Source organism: Phacochoerus africanus, chromosome 13, assembly GCF_016906955.1.
Source record: "Phacochoerus africanus isolate WHEZ1 chromosome 13, ROS_Pafr_v1, whole genome shotgun sequence".
Lineage (NCBI taxonomy): Eukaryota > Metazoa > Chordata > Mammalia > Artiodactyla > Suidae > Phacochoerus > Phacochoerus africanus.
Genome location: NC_062556.1, coordinates 8,614,915 through 8,630,261, shown reverse-complemented (window position 1 = coordinate 8,630,261; position 15,347 = coordinate 8,614,915). Strand labels below are relative to the sequence as shown.

Sequence of the window (15,347 nt, the reverse complement as noted above, 5' to 3'; positions counted from 1 at the left end):
ATATGTATATTTATATATTAATTTCATACATTTGTGAATATAATATAGGTGTAAAGTCAATTGCTTTGTGCTTAAAATTTATATTTAATGAAGGAATTGTTAATGGTTATTTTTCATGATTAAATCTTTTTGAACTCATTTAAGCACTGCATGGCTAAAGATAAACATTTTAAAGGAAAAAGTTTCCTCATATGTTTACTTCAGATCTTTGGAATCCAGGAATTATTATTATTATTTTTTTTCTTTTTTAGGGCCACATCCATGGAATATGGAAGTTCCCAGGCTAGGGGTTATGTAAGCTGCTGGCTTATGCCACGGCCACAGCAACGCAGGAGCTGAGCTGTGTCTGAGACCTACACCGCAGCTCATGACAACCCTGGATCCTTAACCCACTAAGCGAGGCCAGGGATTGAACCCGCATCCTCATGGATACTAGTCAGGTTCATTACTGCTGAGCCATGACAGGACTGCCTCCAGGAACTATGTTAACAAAGTCTGCAATAGGTTTCTACCTTTGGGAACTCAGGAAAAAAGACAAATGCAAAAAAAAAAAAAATCACCTCTTTGGGTTAAAATGGTTAAATTAAAAAGACAAAAATCTCATGTAGGCTAAACTCATAATATATCCTGGCATGTATGAGATTTGGCATGTTTCAAACAGAGATTAAACTAATTTTACTGAAAAGAAAAAAGAAGAAAAGGAACTATAGAAATGAATGAGGAAAGGAATGAATGAAACTATACATATATACGGTTGCTTTATCAACAGGATTATCTATCAAAAGGACACCAAAAGATGTCTCAGAAATTTACTGTAAATTGCAGGTCATCAATACTGGAAGTCTCAAAAGACCATAGATAAATATCTACTATTTAAACGGCAAAATGTGGAGTTCCCAGTGTGGCTCAGCAGGAACAAACCCGACTAGCATCCATGAGGACGCAGGTTCGATCCCTGGCCTTGCTCAGTGGGTTAAGGATCTGGCATTGCTGTGGCTGTGGGGGAGGCCGACAGCTGTAGCTCTGATGAGACCCCTAGCCTGGGAACCTCCATATGCCGAGGGTGCAGCCCTAAAAAAAAAGACAAAAAAAAGAGAAGAATCTACTGGTTCTTTGAAAGGCTTCATGAGGCCCCGCGCCAACACATCTCTGAAACCCACCTATCATTTTGGCTTCCTCTTCCGTCAGTGTTTTACTCAGGTAGGTTTTCTTCACTCTCAGTGTGTTTCCTGAAGGGAGAACAGCTCCCGTGACTGGCATCGGAGGCTCGCCATCCTTCTGCTGCAAGCTGTCCGCTATGACCAGGAAGGCCCGTAAACCAATGTTCATTCTCTGTAAGATACAGGATGCCCATGATGAAGAGAGAGAACCCAGCTGCTGTAGCGAAGTTAAACCACCTTTCAGAGGAGTTACGCATGGCGTGCTGTCTAGATTTGTGTGGGAAAGTCATTTAAAAGACACAAGAGTCTAGGCCCGACCGATGAAAATAAAATGCAGTTTCTGCCCCTATTTGCTGCTGCGTCGTAAGACACCCCCCTGGGAGGAGGTTCGCCAAACTTGGAGGGTATGCCTGAGATGGTCACAGTCACTCTGTTTGGGGATCCTTGGGGATCAGTGATGCTCTGAGCAGCTGCAACTGAGGGCAACTGAGGCCAGAAGAAGTCTCTTCTGACTCCTGGAAGAAGACATGCGTTCCTTCACAAAGACTGAATGAAAACAAACAGGAGTTCCGAATGTGGCTCGTAGCAATAAAAGTCACCTGCTCTCAACTGCAGGTTGTTGACTTTTGATTCACACGTTTGAAAAAAAATACAAAAAAATTCAATGCCCCAGAACCTGTCACGGAGAAAAACACATGAGCTTATATGAAGAAGTATCACTCTGGGCCAGATCCTTATCTTCCTCGGGCTCAGGTAAAGGCATAATATCAGCTCTGAAAGATAACGTGGGGGTAAGATGGTTGCTCTCGGCAGTGATGGTCTCCCAAGGTCAGAAGGTACGAAAATATCTGTACTTCCTTAAACAGCCACGTGCCAACCATTCACACTCCTATTTCCAAACCCCATCAAGTAATAAATTCCCCAAGCAGACAGCTACCTGATGCAGGTAGTAATAATGGCCAGTCCTAACAATGACAACGCAGTTATGATTTACTGAGTTCTTAAAATATACCCAGAACTGCCCATGAACTCTCGTCTTGAAAACAGCCATGCCAAGAAGGTGTGATTATTCCTGTCCGTCAGGTGAGGAATCCAAAGGCCACACAACTAGTAGGTGGGAAGCTCTATTGCCAAGTCGGGTTTGCCCAAACCATCGAGGCGACAGTACATGATTACATCTTTATGATAGGAAGTAATACTGACTTCTAGTTTTAAACTATTTATTCCAGCTTCACGGAGTAGAGCTATTTCAGCCACGGTGAGGTCAGCATTTCTCTGGCCCATCCACACCCAATCCAATGTGTATTTTATGACGTATTTTCTAAAAGGAAAGAGGATTAAAAAAGGACCTATATTAAAGGTCATCAGTCCTCTTATTTATTTTAGTAGTTCTTTCATGAAATATTTTCTAGGCTTGCAGACTTTTTTCTCAAGATGTAGCCGTGTTTTGGGTAAGGAAATACCATGTTCAATTCAGGAGATGCAGCACCAACAGGAAAACTGTGAATTGATATAAATGATCAAGCCTCAATTATTTGCAAGTGAGTTATTTACTTTATGCGCCATCTTTACCAGTTCTCTTAGTTTGCCTTTCCTCTGAATAATACTAAGGGAATAATTAAGTTGCCCTTATATTTTCCACTTAATTTCCAAACTGACTTCTTATGCTTTATATAGCTCTGCATCATAGCTTTCCTTCTATTATCTGTCTAGTTTGGAAAAATTATTAAACTTTTCCAAGTTGAAGTCTCAGCTTTCTTTCTGTAAAATGAGGACAATAATGCCTATCAATCGTACAGGGCAAGGGTGAGGATTAACACCTACAAAGTTCTTGCTGGTAAATTTATATCATAGGTTAGAATCTCTACTTTTTTCTATTGGCGTCGAATTTATTGAGGTATGATTCACATGTAAGAAAATACATTCCTTTTAGTCATACAGTTCTTTAAATTTTGAGAAACATATATGGTCAGGAATCTGCCATCATAGTCAAGATATAAACTATTTCCATCATCCCCAAAAGTTCCTCTGTGCCTCTCTATAGTCAGCCCCTCCTCCAACCCCAGCACCTGACAATCTTTGTCTAATTTCTGCCTATAGTTTTGCCTTTTCTAGAAAGTGATAATAAATAGACTCAGTCCGTTGCCTTTTGTGTCTGGCTTCTTTCACTTAGCTTTATGCTTTTGGGGTGCTTTACAACCTCAATAGTTTATTCCTTTTTATGGCTGAATAGTATTCCACTGCATTGATGATTCACAGTTTGTTTAGACATTTGCCAGCTGTTGAACAGAGGCTGCTTTCCCATTTTTAGTGATGATGAATAAAGCTGCTATAAATATTCATGCAAACTCTTGTGGACATGTTTTAATTTCTCTTGGATAGTGAAACGGCTGAATCATATGCCAAGTGATCATATGCCAAATTATAAGAAATTTCCAAATCGTTTTCTTTTTTTTTTTTTTTGTCTGTTGTTGTTGTTGTTGTTGCTATTTCTTGGGCCGCTCCCGCGGCACATGGAGGTTCCCAGGCCAGGGGTTGAATCGGAGCTGTAGCCACCGGCCTACAGCAACGCGGGATCCGAGCCGCGTCTGCAACCTACACCACAGCTCACGGCAACGCTGGATCCTTAACCCACTGAGCAAGGGCAGGGACCGAACCCACAACCTCATGGTTCCTAGTCGGATTCGTTAACCACTGCGCCACGACGGGAACTCCCCCAAATCGTTTTCTAAAGAGGTTGTACCATTTTTGCATCCTCACTAAAATAGTATAAAGTTCCAATTGCTCTGTATCCTCCTCAGCACATCTCCTTCTGGTTTTAACTTGCATTTCCCTAATGGCTAACGATGCTGGACATCATGGGTTTATTGATCACTTGCATCTCTTTGTTGGTGAAGAAGCTCTTCATTTTGCCCATTTAAAAAATTGGGTTATTGAGTCGTGAGAGCTCTTTATATATTCTGCATAGAAGAGTTTTGTCAGTACATGTTTTGCAAATATTTTCTCCCAGTCTCTGGCTCTATACTTTATTAACATTATCTTTTAAGGTGCATTCTTTTAAATTTTGATGATATTCACTTTATCAGCTGTTTCTTTTATAATTTTTTTTGTATTCTATCTAAGAAACTTGTGTCTACCTCAAGGTCACAGAGATTTTATCTTAACATTTTCTTCTGGGAGATTTATGACGTTGGATCTCACATTTAGGCTTATGATTCCTTTTGAGTTAATTTTTGCTGACAGTGCAAATTATGGGTCGAGGTTCAGCCCTATTTATTAGAAAGACTATACTTTCTTCCCAGAAACGCTTGAAACCATTGGTTCCCAGGCAAGAGAAGACTCTTTATTAGCTGGGCCCTGGGCTTCCTTCAGCCAAAATGCCTTGAATTTGCCCTGGCTTTGTTCCTCCCCTCCCATTGGCCCACTGCCCCTGGCTGCAGCCCTTCCAGAAACTCCTATTTGAGGGCTTCTCAGGCTGCCCCTACCTACGTGGGAACCTGAGCTCCAACCAGAGGATGCAGGGTGTGGTGGGAAGAAGCGTGATGATGCAAGGAGAGCTGGGTTCCTTTTGCTACTAACCCACTGCCTATCTGGAGCCTCTGGGCTCTGCATCTCCCTCCTCACTGACAGAAGGAAGGAGCCGGAGGGCATCACGGTGACGACAAAGAACAACCTTAACATTTTTTTATGGTGTGCAATTTGTGTTTGCTTATGAATTTGAACGATCACAATTACTCTGCGAGGTGATCTGGAAAAGCATTTTGTCCCTCTTCTTGGCAAAAAGGTTGACCTTCAGAGAGGTCAATGTCCCACAGCTAGTAAAGGGGGAGAGCCAGGGTCCAGGGGTGACTCTGACGTCTGAAATTCCATCATCTGTACTATCGTAGCCAAATGACATGGGCAGAAACAAACAGAAGACTTTTGGGGGAAGGTGAACTTGAGCCCGTTCTCCGAGGCGGCCAAGCAAAAAGTAGGCTCCTGCTGATGCACGTTCTGTACCAAGGAGACGAAAGGGTCAGTCTTACCTCTGGATTGAGACTGAAAGCTTTGGCTGGTTTTCCCACACAAAGAAAATCAAAAATGATTTCTTTCATTGCAAAATCTAAACGCTCCTAGAGTGGAAAAGAGAAAGCAAACGTGTTAAAAACACTACTTTAATGGGAAGATGTCTTTTTTTGTCATATGCACCAAACGGGTGGCGGCTCAAAGAAGAGGGGCCACCGGGTTTTGTGCATCCAGGGAACCCCTGAAGGAGGACCACATTCCTCTGACCCTTTGGGGGAGCTGCTTGTGTTTTCGGGTGGTGTGTGGAGATGTTATTATACATGGCGTTAGGCCCTAAAGCGTAGAGTGACCAATGACTGAGGGCTGAAACATGAAAAACCAAAACACTCCGAGCATCTAAGCGGATACACAATACAGACTCTTCCTGCTTGTACTGCACATGCTGGTAACTTCTTGAAACGCCGTGTGTTTTAAGAAGCACCCCTGAAAAATGGCCATTTTCTTCTATTCTCTAACATTTCAAATCCTTTGGCTCATATTCGAACAGACCATTGTGCAAGTGAAATGAGTAATCAACAGAGAGGACATATTAAAGTCACTTAAATGAGAAAGCTTCCTCCCTAATGTCAGACAGTGGCTGCTAGAATATGACATGTTCATTCTTTACCACATATTCCAGAATAATCGAAGCACATGCTCAGCCACATAACTACAGGTAGAAAAGTGCCATTAATTTATCTGCCTGCAAAGCAAGTAACTAAGTATAAATGTTACAGAGGGGCTTCATGGGACTAAAGACACAGAGAGATCACATATGAAATAGACTGTGAAGCAGCACTGAACCTTACGTCTTTATATGAATATCAATTGCACTTCGGCTGTATTTTTGCGCTTATTACGTCCCTTTACCACACAACACTCTGAGGGACACTGGGCAAGTATTTTCATTCACGTTTTAGAAAGAAAGACACTGAGAATAAAGACGTTTTAGGACTTCTTCAAGGGCACAGAGCTGGCTCAGCCTGGCCTGGAAGAATCATCTTTGCCGTTTCATGCTTCTCTGTAAATCACAAGGAAGTCAAAGCTGGGATAAAACCATGTGCACACAAAGTGTTTTAAAAAGTACACGTCTTGGGTCTAAATAGTAAACTAACACTACACGTTTAATATTATTGGACCCAGTTCTTAAGTAAAATCGCATGTGTGGAGTGCTTCGAACCGTTTTTGGCAAAGAATAAGTGCTTGATGCCTGCTGATAGCCCTATTCTTCTTTTTCACAGGGTGGAAGTTAGAGCATTACTATTTGTTCTTCCAAGTTCACTCGACTGTTTGCTTCTGAGTTCCTCCAAACCTCAGACTCGATTTCCTCCTGAGTTGCAAGAGTCTAGAGCAGAGAAGCAGGAAAAAACAGAGACGAGGAGTCAGGAGAGCCTTTTCCTAATAGGCTCTGTGACCTCCGATGAGTCACTTGACCTCTCTCAGTCCTTCGTTTCCGGTCACATGCTGAGAACACTTGGCACACCACGTCATAAATGGTGTTGAAGCAAGACATAACATAAAATAAAAGCTGTGTGGGAAAACGCTTGCAAAACCATTCTTAAAAGCCTATACGTGTTAAGATATCCTTTTGGACTCTTGGTCTGTGAGCCCTTCAGAAGAAGGAGGTGGCTACTGAAAGGCAATTAGAAGCCCCTCAGGGCCCAAAGCTTCTCCATTACCTGGGCGATGAACTGGATGATTTTCACGAAGATGTTCAGGGGCATATCCCTTGGCACCACACCACGGGACCCTTTGGGGAAAAGTGTTGTGATGATGGTTATAAGACGGCTGAAAGATAAGGGGGGAAAAAAGAGAAAACAAGCAAGATTGGCTGAGCTCCAGTACTTTAAGGGAAAATGACAGATGCTTCCTCTTATCTAAGTATCGGGGAGACTACAGAGAAAGAAAACAAACCACGTCATCCCTTTGCCATTAGCATAATTACTCTGTGAAAGGGTTTTCTGAACAACCAAGGGCAGTTGGCAAATTATAGCCATTTCCTTTATTAAAGCAGAGAAGGTAGCCCTGCCAGGGAACTGAGCCGTCCTGGTAGAAGCTGGAATTGCTGAGCCCAGGTCCAAGGAAGGCCTGAAAATGTCCTTAGGACTCAGATCTTTTAAAAGCTGTAGCTTTGAAGAGCTTCGATTTTGGTTAGTCGAGGTTGCTGATATTCATATAAAGACGTAAGGTTCAGTGCTGCTTCACAGTCTATTTCATATGTGATCTCTCTGTGTCTTTAGTCCCATGAAGCCCCTCTGTAACATTTATACTTAGTTACTTGCTTTGCAGTAAAAACCCCGCCTCGTTGGCTGAGAGACTTGGTTATGACCATTAACTAACTCAATGATGGGCTTACCACTAACCCAAGCAGCTCCTTACCTCTGAGTCGCCGTGTTGCTTTCACATTTAATTCGAATCATGTAAACCCAAAGTAATCTGTACAGAGACTCCAGTGCCACTCGTGCCATCTTGGGGTCTTTATTCTACAACAGAAACCAAGACGTAAGATCAGGGATTAAATGGTATCGTACAAAGATGATCCTTTTCGGAAGGCCTGCAGGGTCCCAGGTGGGTGGCAGGGGGCCTATGAGGTGCACTGCACCATCTGGGACTTACTGAGTGTCTGCCTCCTGGTGCCCACCAGGTGAAAAATCTACAAGGAGGGATCCAAAGAGCTGAGAGGGTGCAAGAGAGTAGTTCTGGGCAAGGCATATCTTTGTCTCCTTCCCAAGGTGAATACTTGAATTTGCCTTTTCCTCCAGCCCCAGGGACCCTCTAACCCCCAGAGGAGAACCAATCTGTTCTTTCTACTGTTGATTATGCCCCTGCAAACATGGTTATCACTTTGATTCCCCAAACTCCTCACTACCCCCTCTCCCCCTCCCATCTAATTACCCTCCAACACCTACTGAGACTGATGTACAGTAGGCCCTGAGCTAGAACTGGAACTTGGAGATACAAGTTAATTCTTTCCCTAAGATGTTCACATTCTAGGGTAGGGAGGAGAAGGGTGGGAAAAGACAATTCATTGTCATGCAAAGACACAATGAAAAACTGGTAGGGGCAGGAGCTAGAAGATGGAAAGGGGGCAACCTACAGCAAACTCGAGGATGGGCTCAGGGGAGGTTTCGGGGAAGGCTGGGGTCTGGGGCAGATGAAAATTCCGACGAACTCAAGGCCATTCAATTGCTCAAGTGTTCATTCAACAAACATCTGAGCGGCTGCACGGGGCCAGGTGCTATGCTAGACACTAGAAACCAAAATGGCTCTAACAACAGACCGGGGCGGGGGAGGAGTTTCATCACCTTCCCTCCTTCCTTTATCTACAAAATACGTCTTTCACTGGGCATCTTCTCCTTTGCCACCTCGTCTGGGACAGTCCAGGCTTCGGGCTTGTCCCCTGGGTTGCCTCGGTCACCTCCTAAACACTCTCCCTCTGTGGATCCCTCCCTGTGTCCCACCTTACAGTCTATAATCCTTTCGATGTAAAAACTATAGATTGGGACCCCTCCTGCACTGTTGGTGGGAATGTAAATTGGTACAACCACTGTGGAAAACTGTATGGAGGGTCCTCAGAAAACTACATCCAGAACAACCATATGATCCAGCAGTCCTACTCCTGGGCATAGATTTGGACAAAACTGTAATTCAAAACGACACATGCACTTGAATGTTCATAGCAGCAATATTCACAATAGCTAAGACATAGAAACAACCTAAATGTCCATCCACAGATGAATGGATAAAGAAAGAATCTGTGGTGCATATACACAATAGAATACTACCCATCCATAAAAAAGAATGAAATAATGCCATTTGCTGCAACATGGTTGCACCTAGAGATTCTCATACTAAGTGAAGTAAATTAGAAAGAGAAAGACAAATACCATATGATATCACTCATACGTGGAATCTAAAACATGGCACATGTGAACCTACCTGCAAAACAGAAACAGACTCACAGACATAAAGAACAGACGTGTGGTTGCCAAAAGGGAGGGGGAGGACGTGGGATGGACTGGGAGCTTGGGATTAAGAGATGTAAACTATTATTTTAGAATGGATAGGTAATGAGGTCCTACTGTGTGGCACAGCGAACTATATCCAATCTCTTGGGATAGAACATAATGGAAAATAATACTTAAAAAAAGAATACATACTGAGTCACTTTACAGCAGAAATTGGCCCAACTTTACTCCAATAAAAAAATTAAAAAAAAAATCACGGATCTGGTGGTTTTCCCGATGCCTATGCGATCAAGTTAACGTTTCTTGGCACGGCATTCTTGACCAGATAGTACCTGGCTCCAACCTGCCTGAAGAAAATGCCTCCCGTGCTGTTTTTCTCCCACAAGCTCCCCAAATGCCAGCTAGGTCATCCATGTTCCTTCCATTTCCTTTTCAATCGGGTGAACCCCATTCTTGCATTGTCTACTTCTAGGCTCCCTCCCCGTGCAGGCTTCTCCGTTCCTCCCCAACAACCCGCATGCCATCCCATTAAGGCGAATTATTTCCTGCTGAGGGTCCCCAGACCCCGACCCTCACACAAACACACAGCCTTTCAACTCTTTACACACGCTCTTGTTTAGACATCAGCTCCCACAGGCACGGTGGGTTCTCTGAAAGGGAGGGGAATTAGCTACCCCGACACCTATTAGAATTCCTGCCACTCCTCTGCAGGGGATCAATACATGCTGGCTAAACAGTCTTTAAATGTCACTCGGAACCTTCTTCTAGGTCTTCTGCTTTGATGTGACTTCTCTTTCCTATTCCTTTACCAACAATGTCGCTGTTTCAGCTGTTCTATTCTAAGTGTAGATAACGTGGGTACTGGTTTTTGAGGAATTCATAACTATTTAGATAGTCTACCTTTAAAGTACTTATTGAATAAAGATGAGTCATGTAAACACTATGGAAAAGACTATAGGGAGTAGTTTCTTAAATTTAGGAAAGACAGATTTCTTAGGTCTATATAGGATTTTTTTTTTTTTTTTGGTAGGGGCACACTCGGGGCATATGAAAGTTCCCAGGCTGGGGTCAAATTGGCACTGCACTGCTGGTCTACGCCACAGCCACTGCAATGCCAGATTTGAGCCGCATCTGTGACCTACACCACAGCTTGTGGCAATGCTGGATGCTTAAACCACTGAGCAAGGCCGGGGATTGAACCCACATCCCCGTGGATACTACTCAGGCTCTTAATCTGCTGAGCTGCAGTGGGGACTCTATGTCTATGTAGTTTTAAAATAACTTTTTAGTAGTGTGACCGCTATTATAAAATCCTAAATTCCTATACGTGTTTTGGCCACATTCTGGATTTTTAAAATTCTATTATATGTCTCTTCATGTAATTAAATAAATAAAAAGACAAATCATCATTTTAATTTTTGAGGCTTTACTGTGTTTTACTCTCTGGTAAGGCTACCTTCCACCAGCCACTGCTTTTTTTTTCTTTTCTATTTTTAGGTTTTTCTCAGATATTCATGTACATTTATTTGTTCAAATAAACTTTATAACTCCTTTTCTAGCTCCAGAGGAAAAAAGCCCCAATTTTTTAGAAGCATACTTTTATACATAAAGGATTCTTTTTTTTTTGTCTCTTAGTAAAACAAGTGATACACCTTATAATTTGTTGAATGGTTTGGTTACATAAAGGAACTTTAAGTAAACTACTAAACTATTAAAGTTGCATTTAAAATAGTGCACTGTTTTTAAACATTCAGGAATTCTAATTATCCTTCCTCCCACCACTCCGGATCAGCCAATGTTTATGATGTGCTTACATAATGGTTAAAAGCAGACTCTAGACACCTGCTGCCTGGGTTTAAAGCTACCCATGCTCTGCAATTTATCAGCAGTGTGGCCAACCTCAGGGAACCTCTGTAATCTCTCTGGGCCTGATTTTCCCTGCCTGTGAAATGCAGCTACTACTCCTCCTTCCCTCCCAGGAGTATTCGAAGACTGTATGAGTTAGTGCACAGAGGGAACTTATTTGAGCCATGTCTGCGACCTACACCATAGCTCACGGCAATGCAGATCCCTAACCCACTGAGCAGGGCCAGGGATGGAACCTGCGTCCTCATGGATACTAGTCAGATTTGTTTCCACTGAGCCATGATGGGAACTCCCAGAGCAACTACTATTATGCACAAGGCGCAGATCCAGCAGCAAACCAAGCTGATGTGGTCTCTGATTTTCTCCAGTTTATAGAAATGAGGTTAATATTAAAGGAGGCTAACTACTTCTTGAAAATTAGCATTTGAAATAGCTAATACTGTATCATTGAAATGTGATATTTGCAAAGAGGATAACGGTTGTTTTAACGGTAACCTGTGTTTTAATGCATTCAGGCAACAACTGTGGGATCCTTAATGCTTAATGCTTCCCTTTATAAAATAAAGATATTATCCTTGCCATTATATAAAACATTAGGAAAAATACTCTTCTAACTTCATTGGGATTATTACACAAATATATATTAAGTGCCGAAGACAAGTTTCATCAAAAAAAATGTATGGCAACCAACTTTTTTTTTTTTTTTTTTGAGATTCTTAATGCCAATCAAATGACCTTCCTTGTACCCCTTCCCTGCCCCTCCTGAGTGCAAAATTCAATCAGATCCTATTTGATTCTCTTCACAGCCGCTATCACTATCTGACATTTTTCTTCTCATCTATTTGTTTCCTTGTTTCTGTCCGTCTCCTCCACTAAATTACAAGGTCTTACGAGACCAGAGAGTGTTACTTACTATCTCACTCACCACTTATCCCCAGCACCTAGAGCAGTGGCTGGTACGTTACTGGTGAAGAGTCACGGACCAACTGACTAAGTGAATGCACTCAAGTAGTGACGGAGATGAAAGGAGAATCACTTTTAATTCTGGGTTTCTAGCACTATGAAGCTAGGCTGACTAATGGCTAACCCTCAGATGATGCACCTTCAGTATTGCATAAGTATTTATGCTTAGAAAAACATAAATAATATTCACGAAAGCAGAGGAAGAGTTCAGGGCAGCCTGTGACATGGTCAAGATAATCCATGATGATATATACAAGGACCCTCCTGCTGGCCTGACTCATAAGGGATCTCTAATGAATGAGACCTGCTGTTTTTGTTTATATAATAAAGAAGTTTCTTAACTCTAGAGTTTTCTTTTTGGGCTTTTTCTTCGTTTTTAGAATCAAGACCTCACTGGTATATTACAGTCATTGTAAGGAAAAAGAAATTTAAAGATTCTCTGAATTACATCTATTTTCAAGGATAAGAAACTAGCACAGAACTATTATGAACACTTTATTTCTACGTTTTCAAAGAACTACTGATAAATGGGGATTCATGACAAAAAAACTGTAAGTACTATTAAGTCGAGTTTTCAAAACATATTTTTCCTTTTTTCAGAATTAGATATATTATGATAGATATGAAGGGAACGTTTCATTTTTTTAAATCGCTTCCTATGTTCAGATTCTGACATCATAAAATACATAGAAGAAAAAAGTGTTGGTCACCACTGACCAGGAGTTCCTGAAAGATGTCAAGGTCGTGGTGAGAAGTTGTTGTAAGTTTCTCGCCGCTTTATGAGGGTGGATGGTTACTACATGGTTGACTGAATTAACAGGTATAAATAAAATGTGTTACCAACGTAGTCTGCTTCTGACCAACTGACGTGGAGGATAAGCCTGGGCACTAATGTTAGAGGAGCATTGAATCTGAGAGCTTGTTTGCTTTGAAAGCAGAGTCTTCATGCTCACACATATTTCTCTGTGCTGCTTGTTGTCACTCTGCCACCCTGATGATTTGTCTCTGCATAGCACATCCAAGGTGACTACCAAATTCAACGTGCAGGGTTCAAACACTGGGTTCATTATACTAAGCCCGTGCAGGGGATGGGGGCGGGGGGAGAAGCAGGAAGGGGGTGCAGGGATGGTGAGCAGAGCAAAGGGCTGGACTGATGGTCTTTTATGAAATGACATCGTTGCCAAATTCCACAAAATACTGAAGCCATTCAAGACAAAGTATACCCCTGAAGCCACGTTAGTTTTTCCTCAGGTATTTCTTCCCTGCCAAGGACTCTTGGGAAGCTTGGAAGGTTTTCTGTCTCTTTATGGCATTTTTAACTGATCCCATTGAATCCCGACTGGGATTAGTTCTAAATATGTGATACAATGTTGTTCCAACTGTAACTTATCCAAGATCTTCTTATATATCTTTTACTCTTGAGGAGGTGAATTTCAAAAATTTGTTGCTCATAAATTGCCTTTCTTTTGCCTGATAACCACCTCTTTCATGCTTAAAGGGGTACCAGACCTCCAGAAAGGACACAGGTGACTTTGTACTCCCAACTTTTACATCCCTGCCTGTCTGCAGCATCCCATCTGAAACTTCATTACATATCCCCAATGAAGTGCCAAGCTTCTCAAGAACAAGGATTCCAGACCTAGTTTTCACATAATTGACTTCCCCATCTTTCCCACTTCTGACACCTTCCCTCTTTCTCATCTTATTGCCTTTCCCTTTGAGAAATCCCAATCAATGCCTGACATGCCCACACAGGGAAACTATTGGCGGATATCCCCTCTTCTTGAGGGCTGGGTGTTACCCTCTTAGTGAGGCTTTTGGGTGGGCTTTGACCAGAGCTTCAAACAATATTCTAACCTGAAAGCAATTCACTTCAGAGTAAGGTTATTTGGCTCTATTTCAAACATAACTTTGGACACAAAGAATTTTGGTCCTTTGTGCCACAACGGTAAACTGTCTCATAAAACACTGTTTTAATTCTAACTAAAATTCATCACGAACACATTTAGCTCAGTATATACAGGAAAATGAACATTCTGAATTTTTGCTTTGAATAAAATGACCATTTCCTACATGTAAAATGTAGAAGAAAAAAAAAAACCACATTTACCTGGAACTAATAATTGCACGTTAGTGACATTGGGCTGTGTGTTCGAGGTGTATGACAGATGGATAAATCCCTGAATAAAACATCTGAAAGCAGCCATTATATGCGAGTTGGTACCCTGAAAGGCATTTTGTTTTCCAGCATACTTAAAAGTTAATTCTATATCCACAGCCATTATATTTCCCTGCCAAACTGAAGAAAATAAACGATTCTAATCTTAGATTTCACAATCAGCTTTTAGAGCCAGTACATAGTTGGTGTTTAAAAAAGCTCCAGTGCAGATTATTGTGTAATTATGGTAAATGCCAAAATAATATAATTCATCTTAACCACTTCACCAAATTAAAGTGTCTTAGAACAAAAAAGGCGAGGCAACATGTATAAGCACATAACAGGATTTTATAGCTAAGTATATTTCAGAAGCTCCAGAAAAGCAAGGAATAACCTTGTACGAGGAAGTTAATACCTTTGAACACAACTGAGAACAACTGTAAAAACTATGTGCTCTTTGCACTTTTATTAGAAACGGTGTTCATTTAATTGCCTTTTGTCAACAGGTCCCTAAAATTTAAAGTATGTACCCCATGTTAAAATTGTCAAGCCGATTTTAAAGCCAATCACTGCCGTTGTTTTAAGCATAGGTTCCTTGTTCAACTCTAGGTTCCATGATTTGGTTTCTCACATCATCTGGCCCCGAACAGCCACTGTGCAGTGAATGCTTATGACTAATTGACTCTCGTGTGGCCTGAGCAGAATACCTTCAAATAACCACAAGGAACAGGGACAGGAAATGAGTGTTTTCTGGTACTAGGTCGATCCTCCCCCAGAATGGACCGATTTTTCCCCCCAAATGTTTTCCTAGCCTGGAAGGGGTTCGAGAAAGGATGGAGAAGGTTCACGTGAGCTTCTGAAATCAATTCACATGCTTTTTGCCAGTGAAGTGTGGCCTCCCTTTTTTGAATCATTTCAATCAATTTCCCTATTAGAAAAGATTTTAGAAGCGTATAAATCAGCTATAGTTGAATAAAAAATTAAAATGAAAAAAATTTTAAAAGACAAGATTCCCCCCATTTGATATAACTTCTTTTATCCCACGTCACCTACTAAAACTGACTGTATTTAATAAAAAAATCTCCTATTAATATTTTGTCATTATTCCAATAGTACAGGTTCGTTTTTCTGCAAACATCAGGGGTTTGCACACGCACTAGCCTCAGATGCATACATATTTTTATGAAA

The 15,347-nt window shown here is 41.6% G+C and overlaps 1 protein-coding gene across 8 annotated transcripts in view; it reads right to left on the bottom strand.

The window, feature by feature from the left end:
* FRY (FRY microtubule binding protein) overlaps nt 1-15,347 on the bottom strand; it is a 425,213-nt gene that overhangs the window by 132,462 nt on the left and 277,404 nt on the right. For 7 of the 8 annotated variants that reach the window (XM_047755896.1, XM_047755892.1, XM_047755890.1 and 4 more), the window contains 4 exons: nt 7,584-7,687; nt 6,884-6,992; nt 5,186-5,272; nt 1,161-1,332 (listed from right to left, as the gene is read on the bottom strand). In XM_047755896.1, coding sequence (XP_047611852.1) covers nt 1,161-1,332; nt 5,186-5,272; nt 6,884-6,992; nt 7,584-7,687 — 472 coding nt within the window. Of the gene's footprint in view, nt 1-1,160; nt 1,333-5,185; nt 5,273-6,883; nt 6,993-7,583; nt 7,688-15,347 lie in introns of those variants that run through there. The other variant, XM_047755897.1, reaches the window with a different exon arrangement.